Source organism: Parambassis ranga, chromosome 9 (assembly GCF_900634625.1).
Source record: "Parambassis ranga chromosome 9, fParRan2.1, whole genome shotgun sequence".
In the NCBI taxonomy this organism is placed as follows: Eukaryota; Metazoa; Chordata; class Actinopteri; family Ambassidae; genus Parambassis; species Parambassis ranga.
In genome coordinates this window covers 7,068,939-7,088,932 of record NC_041030.1, presented here as the reverse complement: position 1 = coordinate 7,088,932, position 19,994 = coordinate 7,068,939, and the positions used below count along the sequence as shown (strand labels likewise).

The following is a 19,994-nucleotide window of genomic DNA, read 5'->3' as shown; positions in this document are numbered from 1 at the left end:
ACTGATTCAATATCAGCCTGTGCAGGCCTCTTCATTTGCTCCTAAATAAGATGTTGCCAAAAACCTGAGCCATTCTGCCTCCAGAAAAAAAAGAGTTGTTTCTTTTTAGAAATGGCTGTAGACGAGGGATCACTGCACGTTTAGAGAAAACACACAGCAGACAGACAGTCCAAATACATGCAGCATTCATGTCTGGAAGAATACAGCAGTGCATGGTCACAGTGTTTTTAAGCACAGTGACAGCTAAGGAACATGTTTATTTTGCAGCTTCTTTTTTGTATTAAGTGCAGGCTTTTTCTGCATTGATGTTAAATATCAAACATTTGTAGTGGTGGCTGCCATTTTCTGTTGTTGCATTATCAGTCAGCCGTGCTGACAATCCAAAGTAAGACGCTTTTAAAGGGTACAGTATATAAACTAATATCGCTACTTCATTTTATTTATTTATTTATTTATTTATTTATTTGCATTAACATTTTGACCCTGTTTTCTAAAAGCCTGCTATGACAGAAAATCTGCAAAAGCCTGCTTTCATTCACTGTCATGTGGACACTGGTGTTATTAATCGTTCTTCTGAAATCACTGCGGCTCTCATTAGAAGGAAGAGAAATGAAGCACAAATGCCATATCCATTCTTGTAAACTTGGTCTCATTACAGAGAACTCCGGGGTGAAAAAGCCACTGTAGAGGAAGACGCTGCAATAAGATGGTGTAATTAAAGGAGCCTGGTAATACTGACAAGACTGACCAAGTCCACTCAGGAAAGAGTCAGGATGTTACAAAGCAAACAGCAGACTCTCACCCTGGAGACTGGGCATTGTGTCCTGTGTTGGATCGTTACTCTAATTATAACTTGTTTTTAGTCACTGTTCGCCAGGTTTAGGCAGCCAAGTGACTTTCAGAGCTTTAGAGTTATGTGAGACAGACATCTGTGACCATCATCTGCAGCGCGCAAGAACTAATTTTTTTAGGAGATTTTACTCGCACATGACCACAGGAGGGTGCACACATTCAGAAATCAACACATCCTCAAAAATAAACAAAACATTTAGTCAATAATCACACACCAAAGCCTTGCTCGCCATCCTAATTTTTTTTCTGTTATATACAAAGAGTTAGTCTGGTCTCATTGGATTTCCAGGGGGCAATGCAAAACAAACTGCCACTGGATGTATCTGGACTCACAACCAATTAGAAACAAAGTATGTGACATGACTACAAGTCCAGTACTGACAAAACACATCCAAAATGGCGTGCAATAGTCAGTATGCCAATAAAAGACAGAAAAATCTGAGGTGGCTTCAGCAAGCAAGGCAAGCACCAAGATCTTGGACACTGGGCTGACATCATCTGGCCATGGGACAAATACTGCATACTTATAAAAGTCCAGGTTTAAGGTTCAACATGATATGATAGGATGGCATCAAAATAAGATGTTTAATGACATGTAGCACACTCATGTGGTATTTGACATGTTTATGGCCAAAAGAACTGGACTGGTAGAGTTTTCTCCAAGGTGTTTTGCTGCTCATCCAAGCAGATTCATCAGTGGGGAAACATGGTTTATATGTGGTGGAGGACCTCATTGGGTGGGTCTGTGTCAAAGGAGGTGGCTCTCCTATGCTGGACCATTCTTCTGCGAGAATGCACAGCACAGGAGAGCCACCTCCACCGGACAAGACTCAGCTGTTCATCTACACCTCAAAGAGAAAGGACACTCCTTTGAGGAAGAGTGTCCACATTTTAGACAGAGAGGAGAGATGTCAAGGAAGCATCTATGTTAAGCTGGAAAACCCTTCTCTTAACAGAGGTGATGGACTCAGACATCATCTTTGTAACACACACAATGCAGCTTCCATCCATTTCCAGATACACTCCAACGCACATGTGTCTACTGAGAACAAAGAGTCACCTCATCCACCACAGCTCCCCTGTAGTCTCATAGTTGTTAGCCAGTCGTTAGACACAGACAGTCAGATCAGGTAAGTATGAAGACATTAAGAGCTATTGTTTGTGAGTTTTACACATACCCACCCTCTGAGGTCCTCTGTTTCCCCACCAAACAGTTAGAACTTGATGTATATCAAGCTTTTTTTATGCCCATACGCAATAAACGATTTCTGGCTACAGTGAAAAATTGCATGAAAAAATTCACTCATTTAAAATTATGTAATTTCTTGTTTGCACATAAGTCAACTCAAAGGATGATTGCTAAAATGTGCATTCTTAAATAAAATGTATTCTTGCTTTAAACTTATTTTTGTGATAAATCAAAAACTGTCAGTGGATTTTCAGTATTTCATGGATGGTAAAACACTGCACACAGAGAAGAGCTGCAGGTGACAGCTGTTACTGCACTTCGGTTAAACCTTTGGACCTCTTACACCATCAACAGCTTTTACTGTCACACATGCACTCACACAGGTCCTGACCACATGTGTTTAAAGGAGGCTGAAGCACACAGATCCAAGCAGTACAGAACTTTAGAACTTCACAAACAACATACTGCTGTACTTACGTCAAATTTTTGTTATGTCAGTTTTGTCTAAGGTGAATGCTAAGAATCATCAACACAACATGTAACATTTTGCTGCCTGTTCAATCAATAATGCCAAATGTCCCATTATTGATAATTGTGATATTTGTGATAATTAAAACTGTGTGACAGGTTTTTCACACCAGAATGACCACATTTAGGCAGGACTTTTCAAACGCTTCCACTTTTCTTCTGGTCAGAAGTCACACAAGTTACAGAGGTGGCATGTGTGCTGTAGCATCAACTTGAAAGACTGTGTCTGTGTGGATATTTCTATCAACGTCTAGCAAAGCTCCTAACTACTGCAGAGTCATGTGACCCTGGAAAGCCTGGCCTTTATGCATTTGTAGGTGTATTACTCCTGTAGACAGGGATAGGTGGGGATAAGGGGGATAAGGTGGAATTTTACAGCCCCTATAGCTTTTGTTAAGCCCCTTTTGTTTCTCATTTCATGATGGTGTAGTATAGACTACAGCCTGTTTAAACATGCCCTATCACGTTTTTCACATTGGACCGATGCTTGTGATGAGCTCTTCCTCTCTTTATCTTATGCGGTATTATTTATTTAAATTCCCTATTGGATCATGAACAGTATGGTAGCTGACAGAGCTCAACAAACTGCAAGAACACACATACAAATAGACACAACACCAGCAAATTCAGACATGTTCATCAACATACTGCAACAATAAACAAATACAAATATATCTCTGTTGTGTAAAAATATGTGATGATAAATACCAAACACGTACGAAATAACGAGGATTTCATTATTTCATTTGGTATGAGAGCAGTCAGGACCAAGAAGTGCGACAACAGTTCTCCCTACGTGCATGTGTTACAGATGCAGAGCAATGTTGTTAGATTAAATTAGTTTGGGTTTTTTTTTTGTTTGTTTGTTTTCTGAGCAGGTATTTTACCTGTTTGCAGGGATAGCATTCTCAGACACAGTTGTTCACATAGCCTAAATCTACATCTAAATACTTTGTTTATTTTTTTCCATTTGTGGCAATAGAAGAAGCAAAAAAATAATGAAACTTTCAAAAAATACACATATGCTTATGACTCACAATGAATCATAATAATCCACAGAACAGGTTCCTTTTTGAGCCTGAAACCTGATAGACACACCAATCTACAATCTGTTTGGCCCTGAAACTAACTTGAAATATACTCAGTCTTGTTCTACATGTAGTATCCGCAGCACTGTATAGTTCCATCAAGGACCTCTGCATTCAGGAAAATATCTGCTGTAAAGCATTTCATGTGTGAGACAGAAAGAGATTCTTCCCATCTGCTTCCAAACATTGGAGTTCATCTTGGTTCAGTGTGCCTGCAGCTGCAGAGCATTAAGCCACAGTCAAGTGGTGTAGAAGATTTTTTTTTAAACATGGTAGTGGTTGGTCTGGAGGCAGCTTACAACTGGACCTGGGGGCCCAGCACTGTCACAGAATGCTGTGGTTTTTAGGGCACCACTGCATGCTCCAGTGCGTCTGTAGTAATACACAGCCTGCAGCATACAGTGTTTACATCTGCAGAAATATAGCATGAAAGGGGCTCTCTCACACACTCTGACTGATTTCTTTTTCTCCTACACACAAACGCATAGAGTCCTACCTTCACCGCGTCTATGTGAGTGACACTGTCAAACATCATGTTGTTCGCGGCCACTATCTGGTCCCCGACCCTCAGTCCTTCTCTCTCGGCCGATGAGCCCGGTTCTACCAGGGACACGTAGATCCCCACACCGTGCTCCGACCCTCCGCGGATGCTGAAGCCCAGACCCTCGTGGCTCCTGGAGCGCGTCAGGGTGACTTTGCGCACTTCTCCAAAGGGGCCCTCGCAGAAGGATGGAACAGCAACAGCAGCTGACAGTTCCGCGGCGGCGCTGAAACCGTCCGGGCAGCCCGACGTGAGGGGCTGCTCGTGGAGGGAACTGACATATTTTTGCAGAGTTGAATCGACCTCGTCTCCAAAGCCCTCCGCGCTGCCGTTGCTGGGAATGAGGTCTGTCTTCAGGTAGAGCCCCTCGGACGTGTACTGATCGAACAGTAGCTGGTCGGACCTCGGGATAACCAGACGCAGCATTGGCAGCAGCTGTCGTTTGCCCGGCGTGTTGAGAATCACTTTGAGAGTTTGGACCAGGTCAAAGACGTTGCGCTTGGCGTGGTACACATTGAGACAGTGGATGAACTGCTCTCTCTCCAGGTCGCTGAGCAGCAGGTTAAGAGCGTTGTGGAGCCTCCGGACGTTTGCCGAGAGCGCACGGCCGCCCAGCCCGGCCGAGTTCACCGATGTGTTGAGCGAAACGCGCTCCAGATCAGCGCTCATCCTACAACATAACGGGGAAACAGTGCGTCATGCAGATAGGAGAACGGACCGGGCATTTGGTACAGCGCTGTGCACGTCGATCCTGACGTTTGAAAGTAAAAGCAGCTCACCCCGCGCATCGGGCAACTTCAACAGGTGACCGGTGATCTAGGCGCGTAACGGCGCTTCACACGGTGTATCACCGCGGTGTGAATCATCTTCCCATTCGCAGGTCCCTCTCCCCTGGCACTGAACAAAACATAAATGTTCTTTTTTGCCTCTTCTGTCTTTAATTTCACGCAAAACACATTCACCGGAACAAATCTCTGCAATTCAAACGGTGCCCTGTGAAGCCAGCAGCTTAAACTCCGTGTAGAACTCTCTTTATGTCACATAAAGGTGGCTGATGATAATATGTGGCATTCCCCATTCTAATTCTTCTAATTCTGCCAAAAAACAAAGAACAAACAAGGAGTCTGTCCGCTGCCTGACGGTGCCTTCTCTGCGCGCAACTGGCAGGGAGCGCTAAATTGGATGCTCTCAAACCCTTTGTGTGTAGGAAATGACGCAGGTGTGTGTGTGTGTGTGTGTGTGTGTGTGTGTGTGTGTGTGTGTGTGTGTGTGTGTGTGTGTGGCTAAGTGTTGCTTAGAAACTGACAACACAACTCACCCTTATTGCAATGATTATTTGTGGCAACGCATTAGCTGATGTCATTCAGCTCTGAGTGAATAAAACCTGCACAAACTCAACAAGATGTCATCATTCACATATTTCTTCGGTCTTTACACAAGTGAGTCTCTGCTCAGGACAAGTGTAATCTCTCAGGACAACTTATAACTGGTGCAGTGCATGGCTGCTTCATCTGCAAACAAATGACAGTAGGTGTCTGCCTGTCAGCCTTTAAGCTGATCAAGCTGCATTAAAGCAAATGCCTCCCTGAGACTCCTTGTCATAACTAGAGCCTAAGGCTATTTTTAAACAGCTATTTATAGGAGCCCAGAGTTGTCTTCCTCCTCCTGATGACAGCAACGATCTCCCTCTATCTGGCCCTCACATAATCAGAGTCTTGGGGAAACATTTGTGCCACACCATGGTGCACTGAAGAGCCTTGGTTCTGACAAATTACAGGCCCCCGAGGAGCTGCTCTGTCAATGCTGTTAAACAACAAAATCACATAAATTATTGTACTCCTCATTACATCTACACAGTTTCTTGCTGGCTATAAAGAATACGACTGCTGCCACCCACTGTCTTCCATCTGTTGGTGATTTTTTAAAAAATATCTTTTATTGCAAACTGATGCTAAAGAATTACATTTTGGATTTTTGTACATTGTAAAGACGTGCTTGTTAGGTTAATTGGTCACTCTAAACAGGTGTGAGTGTGAGTGTAAATGTTTGTCTGTGTATGTTGCCCTGTGGTGGACTGGTGACCTGTAGATAGCTGGGATAGGCTCCAGCCCCCAGTCATCCTGAACTTCAGGACAAAGCAGGTTCAGATGATGGATGGATGGTTGTCCACAAGCTTCCATGAGTGCTCAGACATGACAACACAGTGATGTGAGCTGACCTAACAGGGGAAAAAAGGTCTTTCAAAAAGTTACTATGGGACCTGAAGTGGCCATATAGGTAGTGGAGCATGAGGGTAAATGCAACAGGGGAACTTGACTGGTAAAAGGTATGAGATCCTGCAGTTTCATGACAGTGAGTACCGTAATGATATCTTTGTCATAATCCATAGGGCAATCAGAATAATCATGGGGACACTTATGACAGAAGCTTTCCAAGATATCCAATATTAGACTCCACAGCTGGACAACTGCATCTTTGACTTGCCTGGATATTTTGCGCATGTTCTAATTATTCCAGAGTATATACTCAGATTTATTGTGCTGTTTGTTTTCTCATGTGTAGGCTTATTCATGCCCTGTCTATGTTCACCGTATTTGTGTTAAATCTCCTTGATGATTCTGATTCTGATTCTGATTATTACAGTTCAATACCGGTTACTGCAGAACTCTAATAGAAGTTAGCTGTCATTGTTTGTTTCATGGCTCTCAGCCCAACATGTTGTTTTAATTTGATAATTATGCCCTCATTAGTTCCACCTGGGTCTTGTTTTAATGATCTGGGCTTGGTGCTACATTTATCTTATCTGATACACAACAATTAGCTGTGTCTGAGAATATTTAGTTTCCTGCTTCGAATTCTTCCAATTTGTCTCTGGCTGTGTGATTTTTTCTGGGTTTAACTAGCTTGTGAAATACACATTTAACTCACTTCCAGGTGCAGAGTGATTGTAATTCTGAAGTGGATAAAAAGTAAGGAGCATGCACTGCACTGAACTTTTTATAACTTGAAGTAATACATTCCCACCTTTTAAGCCCGCCTTCCAGACATAGAGGAAGCTCACACTTTTAAAGAGATCAAACAGTGCCGTGTTCAAGTACAGGCTTTAGTTTGGACTTAAATTGAGTGGAGTGGGTGAGTGGTTTTATCTTGAGACATTAATCCACTCCCTCTCTGAGTTAAAACTTGTTCTTATCTGACACTTTATGTCTCTTGAAGGTGGAGTACACTGAACAGTGTTTATTAATACAGAGAAACATTTACTAAGTAACACAAATGAATACATTTGTATTTCTTTGGTATACTGTACACTGATGCTACAAACCTATAGGAAGATCCTGGTGTGGTTAGAGTCTGCTTTTTTAACCTGGACTGCCCACTGTTTGTGTTAATCATACCTTAATCACTGTCATTACAATATTTCAGCTTTAAAACCGAAAAGAAGCCTAAAGATACATGAGTCAAATCAATACATCTTTTCATCTTACCAGGCGAGGGGTCTGTAGGTTTGCGTTGCTTCCTTCCCTTCCCTTCTGTGATCACCTGCTCTGCTCTCATTGGTTTCACCTGTGCGTCCTCACAGTCACCTTGTTTATTAAGTCCATGTGTCCATGTCTTTGTCAGGACATCTGCATGCCGTCTGTTCTCAAGGCTTGTTTTCCTGTGTCTCCCCTCTGTGCTTTATGTTGTTGTATGTTCACAATCAGCTGTGAAAAAGTGACACAAATATGAATCAACACTTTTACGTTGCATTATTGTTATTTATGTTTAGATAGTTTGTTTTATTCATTTTAATAGGGTGATAAGGTGAAATAAATTCACTTTGAAACTCTGTTTAAACCTGGACATGTGGCCAAAGTCTTATTACAAACACTACTTATTCTTGTCTTATTTTGGAAATCACATATTGTATGTGCTTTTACCTCAACATCTGTTTGTCAACTAAAATTCTATTGAGGATGTTGAGATCCTCACACTGCTGAATGATACCATCAGCCCCAGAGAGGGCACTCGGAAGTGTTGCCTCTCGGCACAGAAACAGTCATTTGTTGACTGATTTCTTTTACTTTGTATGTAACGCCCACTGTATTCGTCCCTGCTGCCAGCAGCTGCAGTATGGAAAGGTGGGCGTTGGGAGAGCAGTGCAGCAATTAGCGGCCTATGTTTCATAAGCCATTTGAATGGCGCCTCCACCTCATCATTTTCTGCATCCACCATTTGTGACGGCAGCTAAAAGCACCTGACATTTCCCTTACCGGCAATTAATGTCCAAGCCAGTGAACTTCCCACAGTTCTGACGGAGTCACTGTCTCCCTTCCAGCGATTACACAGAGACTTTGGCTGCTATCTCTAGCCCAGCACCCAGACACACAATTATGAGGATGCGTGCTGTATTAGCATTATGGTAGAGGCTGGCAGAATTACACTCCACATAATTGGTCTCAGGAAATGTAAAGTTTGATGTTGATTTTATAAATTAAGGGAGAGATTTCTGCACATTGCATGGTCTGTTTCACAGAAATATATTGATTAGATGTGATCAGTATATCTGTGTCCACAGCAAGGATAATTAAAATTGATTTTAAAAAAATATTTCTTGTAAACAATGATTAAAAATTGAGTTACTTTGCTAATTATTGGTAAAATACAGCAGTTGAGTTCAAGGTGTGTGTTGAATTTCTTTAGTTTTCTCACACAGAAACTTTGATACGTGATTTTTAAATTATTAAATGTATCACAAACAAAACCAAATAATTAATTTTAAAAAAGGATAATTATTTTGCCAAAGGAAAAACAAACAATATCAAATAAATATACCTGGCATTTGCAAAGATCGTCCTTCATACTCCAGATTTTTAATATGTGTATGTTTACTTCTACTTATTTCTAACATACACTTCCCCTGTAGGCAACTTGAGGAAAATAAACATCTTTAGTATCTTCATTAAAAAAATATGTCAGAGAGATTCACACAGTCCCTGTGGGCTGCACTGCAATATTAAAAGATACTGCACCATCACGCATTGAAAGAAGAAATACAGTAACATGAGAAAAAAAACATCAATAAGGCCAGTTTAACCACTAATTTAAATTTCATAGGAGCGATACCACAGGACAGACACATAGGAACAACAGGTTTAATATAAACATACTCTTTAGTGTCACAGACATAAGCTGGAATTATTTCCCCCGATACATATGTTTACATCTCATTTTCAAGGGAATCAAATCCTCCAATCAGCTCATGATCTGGGAGGTTCAATTTCCCTTGGTAGTTACCCATAATGCCCCTCTCTGTATTGATCTGTGGTGGTATATTATAAGGCATAATTCCAGCAAATGTTGTAATACCGTGTGAGACAAAAATGTGTTTAAAGCATGATAAGGTTGGTTTCTCAGTGCACTTTGCTCTGAGGGTGTAAAAAGCCCACAAACATTATAAATGAGAGCTCTGGTTGATGATGTCGTTCTCTCTGTAGGCAAAGCAGCTGGGGAAGATGCCAATATTTCCTGCACAGTGTCCTTCCAGCCACTCCTCATTAACTACAAGGAAGAAAACACATGGAGTCAGTGAAGGACTCCTGCAGGAGGAAACAGTGTGAGAAATGTAAGACTGCATGACCCGCAGCCACCCACCTTCACCCAGGATGTCTATGGTGTCTCCTTCACTGAACTCCAGGTCCTCCGGGCCCTGAGAAGCGTAGTCATACAGCGCCACCATCTGGTAAAGGATGGTGCGACTGGCAAGGGGGTCTTCAACCTAGAATTTACAACAATTGAGGAAAAATACCACTGTCACTGTTATGATAACTTTCAATGCACAAGTAAGCAAGATAATTTCTTGTTCTACATAACAACAAACAGGCTGATTAACAGATATTTTTATTTTTGTGTCACATTGCATTATTTTCTTATCTACATCTGTCTGTTTGTTGCATTATTAATGCATACAATCAATCTATTCTGTGTTTTTCTGTTTACTTAAGTCCATATTTATATGTCACAACTCTTAATTTGACTAAAAAAGAAAATAATAACCTATAATTGTGTGTAAATCCTCACCTGGCACCACAGGGTGGCTCTGCCGGCCTCGGCCACCTCTTGCACAGTGTGGCCCAGATCCCTGTCTCCATCCAAAGGTGTCAGCACACGTGAGCCATGCTGCTTATATCTGATGAGGCAGAAATGACACATTCTTTGTTACAAAATTTCAAAAGATATGCTTTCATCTTATGATGATGTCACGTCAATCCTCTCACGTCTGTGGAGCTGCAGCTGTCTCATGTCAGATTCTGAGATTTTATATGCAAAGGGTGGGGTGGATGAAGAAAAGCATATTTTTAGAAAGGAAGTGCCACTTGTTGAAATTCAAGTAGACAGAAGTGGGTTGGCAGGCGTGTGATTACCTGAGGCGCAACTGAGATGCAGACTGGCCCAGTTTCTGTGCGATTTGCTCCTTCAGCTCGTGGTACGGTGTGTCCAGAGGGACAGACAGAGCCACGGTGTACGTGTAGTGGACCTTCACCAACACACAGCCCCCCTCGGCTCCTTCACATGAGCTGACCTGCTTGGAGCACAAAGCAGAAAGAAAAATTCAAGACACTACAGCCGCTAAAATCCAGACTGGTCAAAAATCCATATCGAAAGACTGCAAATCGCTAACTGAAAGCACCATAGAGTCTTTGGATATTATAACACAAGGATCTCTATGATTAACGGAGAAACACTTCAACACCTGCTTGTGTCCTTGATACCAGATTAAAACCCACCTTTTGAGAAACACTGTCTGTGTGTGTAAACAGAGCCTCTTTTCCTAACAAATAATAGCCTAAATGTCTCAGACTGAAGGCGTCTGTGGTTGTTTTCGTTCAAGAAATAACACAGTTGACTCATTATGTCACAGAAAATATGACAAAGCATCTGACAAGTTACTTAAGACAGAGAAGAGTGTTTTAGCAGCACATGTGGAACAGGAAGTCCATTAGTTACTGCGCAGTTTTTTCAGGTCACTGTGGCACACAGAGACACAGAAGAATAAGCATCACAGTGACTTAATCGGGACAGCATTCCCCTGTTAGGTTCAACCTTAAAAAGCAGTTTTTCACAATCCTCCTATATTTAGATCAGACTGAAGAAGAAGATGTATCATGTGTGTGTGAGAGAGTAATAACCTGGATGTGATTGGACACACACAGATGAGGATGTTACCTGGTTGCTGGTTGCGTTGGCTGTATACTTGGGAGGCACTGAGGCTGTCAGCAGAGCATGGGTGGCAGTAGAGTAGGATGGAGGGGGTGTGTCTGAGGTTAAATTCACTGCAGGGAACACACAATAAAGGTACAGGCTGCTCACATGCAACACAAGTGTAATGAAGGGTCAGCTGAATGTTGGACTCTGTTCCACACTGCACCACTTTTTTATCTCTAGTTTTCAGTGCCAAAGACACAACTAAGAGGAAGAGACCACTGTGGGTTTGTTGTGGTCTGCTTTGATACCAAGCAAGAAAACAGCATCACGGCTCTGCACAGCCGCTCCCCCCTGCTGTGAGGCTGAGGTGGAAACACATTTCAACACAGCATGGCCGGCATGGTGTGGTTGTAAAAGCAGACAAACCCGGACTGGTGGAAAAGCTATATTTGATAACTGTGACCTCACCATTTACCGTGCAGACAGAGTTTAAGCTGTGACCAACATTCACAACATGTTCATGCCTCAGAAGTGCTCTGCACCACTGCAGACACAGAACATGCTGTACTCAACCAAAAAGTGAGAATCAAATGTGCAACATTAAAGGGTTGTCAGGTCTGTATGATTGTAGCTCTAAAAGGAAATGATACAAATGCAAATGCACACAATGTGAACTTAAAAGTAAGTCAGAAAAAAGTATTAATTTCAAGTAAAAAAAGTAGAAGTGAAATAATAATATATACATACACTGTTCATGTAAAGAAAAAACTAAGTCTGAAAAGTCTATTTGACCTGAGCTATGCTAATGTGTGGCTTTGTGCAGGAGAATAATCTATACACTGCGCCAAAAAATAAAGGGAACACAATGTAACTCCAAGTCAGTCACACTTCTGTGAAATCAGCCTGTCCAGTTAGGATCAACACTGATTGTGAATGAGTTTCAGCTGCTGTTGTGCAAATGGAACAACCCCTATAAAGGAGAGGTTCTGCAGGTGCTGACCACAGACCATTTCTGCCTGATGTTTGATCACTTTTGCATGTCAGTGCTCTCATCCCTAGAGGTAGCATGAGGCAGTGTCTACAACCCACACAAGGTGCTCAGGTAGTGCAGCTGATCCAGGATGGCACATCAATGAGAGCTGTGGCAAGAATATTCCATTTTTAACTGGAATATTTCCTTCAGTGAGGTCTAGGATGTGTTACTTTAGTGTTCCCTTTATTTTTATTTTTTTTGAGCAGTGTATAAAATGTATATATAGTCATATGTTACAATTCTATATAACGCTTTTAGCTGCACTGTGTGTTCTGACACCTTTCTATCACAACCAGCAGTTTGAGCTGCTGTAGCTCATCCGTCAGCTCGGACCATGTGCATCAACGAGCCTGTGACTCATGACTCAGTCCATGAGATGAATAGATGCTCTGAAGTAGTCATCTAGCCGTCACAGTTTGGTCCTTTTCAAAATTGCTCCAATCCTTTTCCTGTTCATAACTTTCAAAATGTTCTCCTACATTGTCAGGAGCCATGGCAACCAGATAACCACTGTGATACACTCCATCCGTCAGTTATAATGTTATACCTGAGTGCTGCATTAGTGTTATTAATTTAATTATGTCTGGTTATATTTAGACACAAAACTTTTCGACAGCCAGTGTGTTGGAAATTCAGAGCAACAACAACAACTTCCAGCAAGGCTGAATTCACAGGCAGCTATCACAGTGGCAGCCAGAACATATAAGAAACACGGCTATGACCCAGGTATGACCTGCTATAATAGAAAGTGTGTTTGTTTGCAGCAGATCAGAGGAAAGAAGATGGAGAGAGGTCTTCTCCAGAGGCAGAGGGATTTTAGATGAAGCAGAGTGGGAGGAGTGTGATTGATTTTTACCCCGAGGAGGAGCTGCAGGGCTGGACTGGGCCTGTGGACGAGCAGGTGGCTTGAGTCCTGGTGGAAGAGGGATTCCACTAGGAACACTCTGTGGAAGAAAGCAAGACAGGAGGGTCAAGGAAACACTGGATTTGTCCTCCAGCAGGAAAGCTCATGTATAACCTTGTTACTACTCTGGCTGCAGGATTTATTTTTATTATTCTGTTTTATGTATGTTTTCCTCCTGCCACAGTTTTGTTGGCTGCTCTCAGGTGGGAGGCAGAGGTGCTCAGCATGAATGTAGATTGGGGTACAAAAGGTGCCACCATTAAAACTCTGAACTGAAGCCAGGCCATGTTTTCTGTTTAAACAATCTATACATTACATTGTCCTTTTTGCCTTTGGACGACTTCACAGCTGCAGGTTCAAGCAGAGTTACTGGCAGGAGTCCTCTCTGAAAGTGAAAGAATCAAAATCAGATTAATCCTTCACTGTGATCACTGGGGAAAAAATGATAATAATATGCTGCAATAAATATCAGTAATAATTTGATATTTAAATTGATGTAACTCAAACATACTCAGAAAAAAAACAAATCAAATTGAGGCACTGATGCTAATCATTTTTATATAATATATATAATTTAAATTCTGATTGCTGAACTTGGTGCAACCAGCTGATGATATGACCTGTTTATCATTTTAACCTGCACAGGCCTCCGGTTCATTTTGACAGAGCTCCACTGACAACACAGTGTTTTCACCAGTTAGTTACTCACTGCCTCTCTGACATTCGGTGCCATTGTGTAGGCACTGTGAGTGGGTTTCAGATCGCTTACTCTGAAAACAGGGGCCTGCTGCAGCTGCAAATGACGTCATGAGCTGAAGCTGGTACGAGCTGTTCTTTGGTGCATTATTAGTGGTCAATATCATTTTAGAGCTGAAACCATAATAAATATTTAAAATACACATTAAGATAACAAAATTATATATATAGTATATATAAAAACTCATTTCATCGTTATACCAGATGTACAGTATATATCAGAGCATCTTTGTCACTGATTTACACTCATTCTTTTCTTAGTTCCTGCCTCATGTTTTCCCACAATTGTGATGGAGTGTTTTCACCTGCGTCTCCTCTCCTTGTGTGTACCTCCCTCACTCTATCATGTGTATCATGCTGTATTGTGTAAAAGGACTGTTTGTCTGCTAATATCAGCTTTGTGTTTTTGATGTCTTTGTTTGATGTAAAATAAAATTACAGGCTGCCCTATAGTGCAAAATGTAAGTTATTTATAGGACTTGATGTGGTGGACATAAATATAACTCTGAATAGTGGCTCCAATAGGGGTTATTGATAAGTGTAGGGCCTAAGGAGATGAGTTGTATAGCTCTAGTAACAGACACATGCATGTAGTGATGATGATGATGCAGGAAGTTTGAATTAATATCTGGGGTCTTTCTGGGACATTAAGCTACACACAGCAGTCAGATTATTAAATGGTTAATTATAAGAACATCAACACATCATCTGTGAGTTTAAAATGTGCCTATGAGCTTTCTTTACTTTCAGTAATGATGTAGTCCACTGGTTTCATTTCGTATAGACACACAGTATTTTGGTTTTAGCTTAATTACAATCATCTTGTAATTTCAATTTGTAATATTTTACTATATGTGTGTGTTTTAAAGCAGAGACATTTTCACACATATATACCAGCACACATGCTCAGCGCAGTGACTGGCAGAAAGAGATCTCTCCTCACCTGTCCATCATAAATGACAGTTGCCATTCCATCTCTGTCTTCCTCTCCAAATAAAAACACCATGGCCCCTCCAGGCACTGTCAGCTGACCGGGACCCGCAGCCATAAAAGGAGTTCGAACACGCATGTATCGAGAATCCCTGACAGGAAGTGAGAATATAAAAATCACTCTACTGCTTTGCCAATGCTGTTCTCACTCTCATTATAACATAATTACATCAAAAAAAGCGGCAACTTACTGAGTGCCGTCCACCTTGGGTTCATAGAAGCCGGGTTTCTGTGCAGAAAGACACAGTGACAGTCAGCAGCTGGAGTGACTGACAGCAGCATTCACTCATACTGACACTCACCTGCAGCCTCAGAGGTTCAAAGCCACCAAAGTCATCATTGGGAATCATGGATGAAATCACCTGCAGGGGCATCATACATCATACATCAACACCACACAAGACTTCATGTACACTCTATGTGTTTAATGTTCACAGAAAATATTTAATAAGCCATACTAGGTTCAAAATGGCACTCCTAAAATATTCCCAAAAACGTATTTTTTCTTCTTTATAAAAGTATAAGATGCATTGATTCAGAGTACATTAATAACATCACATCTTACACAGCATGTGCACGAGATAACACTCCAGATGATCCACTCTACCTTTGCCTTCCCCAAGAAGTCTCTCTGCTCCAGCTGCTCCACATCCTGTTTTCGGGGACGAAACACCACACCCTCAGGTACCATGATAGGAGCCAGGACCTCCTTACTCTGTTTTAAAAATAATTATTGGTACTTCAGTTTTTTATTTACATACTTTACACAAGAGGTACAAGATTTCATTTTCAGCTGCATGCATTCAGAATCAGTGCACCTTTATCTTCTAAAGATAGACGTAAAATTTGACATATTTCCTAAGCTATATATACATTAAACCAGGGTGAAGGCAGTGAATAGAAAACAAAAGTATAGTATTAAATTATACTGTTCAAAGTCTCACAAAGGAAACTGTCCATGACATTATGAACTTAAATTGTTTATGCTGAATTAGTTCAATTTACCAAAGGATGTTTTAAGCTTTAAGTTCAAAGAATCACTGTTCCATGTCAGTTTATTTCCTGTTTCCTCTTTGCATTCAGAGAATATCTTTTCGCAACATTGCACCCCACTCATTTCAATTGAAAATTACTTTTGTGTAATATATACTTAATAAGTGAAGTACAAAAAAAAGGTTCTTAAACAAAAACCTGATAATAAATGTAAACAAAGCCCCGGCCACTATTTTAACAATTATATTACAAAGTACACACTGTAGTGGATCCTGTCTATATAATTGGAATTTGTATTTAGTTTCACAATGGAACAAAAACTCTTCCATACGAGCTGTATTGATTGCTGTGAGTCACAACCTCTGTTCTCTTCTAGTCTACCTGCTGCTGTTGATCACCAGCTGCAGGGCTTAACACATTCTCGGTTAAACTGGATTTCCCTGTCCTTGCTTCTATGTGGCTGTGGTTTTACAGGAAGGGAAATTATATGTCTTGTATCTTTGTTTTCCATCTTCATGTCATCTCAAGAAGAAGAAATGACTTCAGATATTTATGTATGTTAAGTCACTCCATTTCCAGTCTGAAAACACAGCTGTAACACTCACTCCAATGTTACCCAAAGCCACCTCCATGGTCCCCCCTCGTCCTCCTCCTCTCTCCTGTGAGGCTGACAGCAGGACCTCCATGGCCCGCTCCCACTGGCCCATCCGACTGTACACAGCCGCTGCATTATACAGCACCTAAGAAACACATCACAAATACACGTCAGAACCAAGATCTGATCACAGATCACAGACCGGCTGTGGTTATTAAATGTGCACGTATAGCAAAGTTATAGCATCTTGGCTCATTGAAGAAGGTATGCTGAAGAGGATCACCCAGAGGCAGGGCAGATCTTGACCCCTCCAGAGAAAGGGTAAACAGTTGGTGGAAGATACCAAACACAGATGCAAATGGTGGGTGAGCAAAGCACAATGCAGCAGGTACCGCCTGCTGCCCAAACTGAGGGTCACTATAAATGGCCCATTCTAAGCCTACTAAGGACCATCAGGGTGCATCCTTTCAGGGTGTGGTGGCCAACCAAGAAACAGTCTCATGCAAGCTCATCAGGATATTAGGTCCAAAAGCCATGATCTCAGGTTTATTTTAAACCTTCAGCTTCTTCAAGGTGTGTGCTGGAATCGTACACTGCATGTAAACATTGACAATTAAGATTGTAAGTCAAGGAAGACCCAAAAGTGGGACAAGAGGATGGCTGCATTGCTTTAAAAAGCAAAGCTTTAAAAAGCCAGGGAAACTGAAGAAGAGACTCAAGCTCAGGGAACTGGACTAGCTGGCACAAGAAAACACATAAAAAGTGCAACAATCTGTCCTGATTTTTCCACCATAATTAAGCTGTATATATCTGCTGATGTGATTTTTCGGGCTCATGGTGGCGTAACTTGTCATTGACTGACAGCAGACATAGGTGCATTGTCTGTGGGAAGCTCTGCAAATCTTATCAGCACTGAGAGAAGTATGCAATGTTGTGTAACCTCTTTTTCAGCTTCCATCAATGAGGCTTTGTTAGCTCCCAGGTGCATGCGACATCTGAACTACACAATGGAGGTGATGACACACCTCGCAGTTGTCTGTCCGCAGGACTCACAGATTTTGTGTGGATGGATAATCCTTTTATACCAGTGACTTTGTGAGGCTGAATGTCAGACCTGCCAGCTGTAGAGTTTGAATCTCAGTCCCAGCTGTCTGTAGTCAATGACCACATTCCCTCTCATGTGCTTCTGTGCCCAGATACAGTCTGATAGAGCCTCCTCCAACCTGGAGGGGAGAGAGAGAGAGAGAGAGAGAGAGAGAGGGATCAATCCGAGGATGTGCTCATCAATGGCATTATTGATACTGCAGACATCGTAAGGGATAATAGAGTAGGAGTAAGAAGAAACGGTGTTGTCTTCTATTACCTGTTAATCTGCATCAACACTGCCGCTCTCTGAAAGAAGCCAACAGCTAGACGTTCATCCTTGGCGATGGTGAAGTGTAAAGCCTGGACATCAAAACAAAGCATTTATAAACAGTGTTGTTTCACTTAAATAAAGATAGTGACACTGTCTCTGTGGATGTGATGCATCTGGATGAGCATTTATATCTCTGACTGGCCCCTTTCTTGATCTACTCTGACTTCATGTCAGTTGCTAAAAAAATGCAGATGTTTATTTTACGGTTGCTTCAGTGTTTCCTCATTCTTCATTGCAAATTGATGATTGATTTATGACAGCATTCCCTCCTCTGTGGATGATGGAGTGAACTGTATTATTGTGTAAACTAAAAACAAAACAAAACAAAAAACTTGAATGCATTGAAATGTGTTTGCTGAACATGCTTCGTTTTTCCCCTGTAGTTATTTTTATGTATGATTAGCTATTGTAAAGCACAACTTTAGTATTTAGCAACTATTAAAAAAATCAAATGACAGACCATCAGGGCCAGGTCCAGCTGTCCCAGGGCCAGGTGAGCTGAGGCAGCATTGAACAGCGTGCGGGACGTAGGTTCACTGATCTTCTCTAGTTTGGCCAGAGCTCCTTGCCAGTCCTTGGCATCCACAGCCTGCACAGACTCATCCCACAAGCGTAGTAACTCGGTGTAAAGCATCCTGGACAGAATGTAGAAAAAGAGGAGACATAATCTGACTAAGGTGTGTGATAATTCAGGGCTGCATAAGACTGGACCTTTTGACTCAATGTTAAACCATGTTTCTGCCTGCTGCCCTGCCACACACACACAAAACAAAAACACTGAAACAGCATTCAGGATACTCTCAGGTGGCTCTGATCAACTCATCAGAGGCTTGTTCCAGTAAATCAACCTGCAGCCATTGTTCACTGTTATATATAAATATGACACTGTGCCTCAGGTTTCCAGCAGAACTGTTCATGTGAAACAGTGTGACAATAAAAACATGGATAAAAGCATATATCAGATCATTATATTAAACAAAGACCAGCTTTCATCATGATGCAAAAAAGTGACCACACCATCAGGACACCTATACTGAATAGACTCCACCCTGACCCAGAAGAAACAGAGCTCCATCAGGGACGTGGTTTACATTTGTGTGGAGAATTCCCACAGTGTCATGTAACTAAATATGCTGGTATATGGTGGAAGAATGAATTTAGGTCAGCCAAACTTGTATCTCACAGAGGTGTTCTCAGATCCTTCACATATGGGCTACTTACCTTTAGCTGTTGAATGAGAGGCTGCTGAGAGCGGTGTCAGTGATGTCTCTCCCCTCAGTGCCAGCTGTCCCACAGTGCCAACAGGGAAGTGTGACTGAGAGAAACTGGCCTCGTCAGGAGTCTCCACCCATTTACTACAAGGAAGTCTTCCATCCACATTCCCAAGATAGGACCCACAGAGGGAGGAATTCACCTGCTAATGTTGCACGTACGCATGACAGTTACAATACACAAGCCACCAAAGAAGTAAGTAAACTAGTTTGATATAAGATTAAGATGAAGAAACCTTTATTAGTCCCACAATGGGGAAATTGCATAATAACATAATAACATAATGCATAATAACCCTATGAGCAATGATTCCACTGCAACAAACTGCTTTAGGGCACTGTCACAGTGTTCTCTGGTGTTTAACTCAGAAAGAGTGCAGGAACTCCATGAATGTAATGTCATATGTGCAGGAAGGTGTCACTGATTTTAAGGATATGTATTCAGAGTAACCTTTGAACACAGTGAACCTTTATAAGGAAGTCAGCAGGAAAAATCCATGTGCTTTCCAGAAGTCTCTGCTCTGACAAATCAGCAACATGCTCAGATTACTTAATAGTTCTGATCCTCCTCCTACAGGTTCAACCTGCTATCCCAGTGTGTTTTGTTGTTGATGTAAAGAGCCTCAGTTTGGCCCCACCCACTGTAGAAACT

General features: G+C 41.7%; 2 protein-coding genes across 3 annotated transcripts in view; both read right to left on the bottom strand.

The window, feature by feature from the left end:
• The window catches only part of whrnb (whirlin b), a 47,577-nt gene extending 42,629 nt beyond the window's left edge, over positions 1-4,948 (bottom strand). Inside the window, exon 1 of the mRNA XM_028414641.1 lies at positions 4,154-4,948. Coding sequence (XP_028270442.1) covers positions 4,154-4,867 — 714 coding nt within the window. The 5' untranslated portion in view covers positions 4,868-4,948. The remainder of the gene's footprint in view (positions 1-4,153) is intronic.
• A 3,906-nt stretch (positions 4,949-8,854) lies between these two features.
• On the bottom strand, positions 8,855-19,411 carry noxa1 (NADPH oxidase activator 1). Of its 2 annotated transcripts, none has more exons than XM_028415246.1 (16): positions 19,293-19,411; positions 18,532-18,706; positions 18,018-18,100; positions 17,769-17,877; positions 16,665-16,799; positions 15,674-15,781; positions 15,369-15,428; positions 15,258-15,295; positions 15,020-15,158; positions 13,637-13,705; positions 13,273-13,360; positions 11,405-11,511; positions 10,603-10,763; positions 10,259-10,367; positions 9,833-9,956; positions 8,855-9,739 (listed from the first exon to the last, which is right to left on the bottom strand). In XM_028415246.1, the coding sequence occupies exons 2-16, from the start codon at positions 18,703-18,705 to the stop codon at positions 9,633-9,635; spliced, it is 1,611 nt and encodes a 536-aa protein (XP_028271047.1). In that variant the 5' UTR covers position 18,706; positions 19,293-19,411; the 3' UTR covers positions 8,855-9,632. The 2 variants fall into 2 exon arrangements, with proteins under 2 accessions (XP_028271047.1, XP_028271048.1); XM_028415247.1 differs by having other exon boundaries at positions 10,603-10,760.
• Positions 19,412-19,994: the final 583 nt, after the last annotated feature.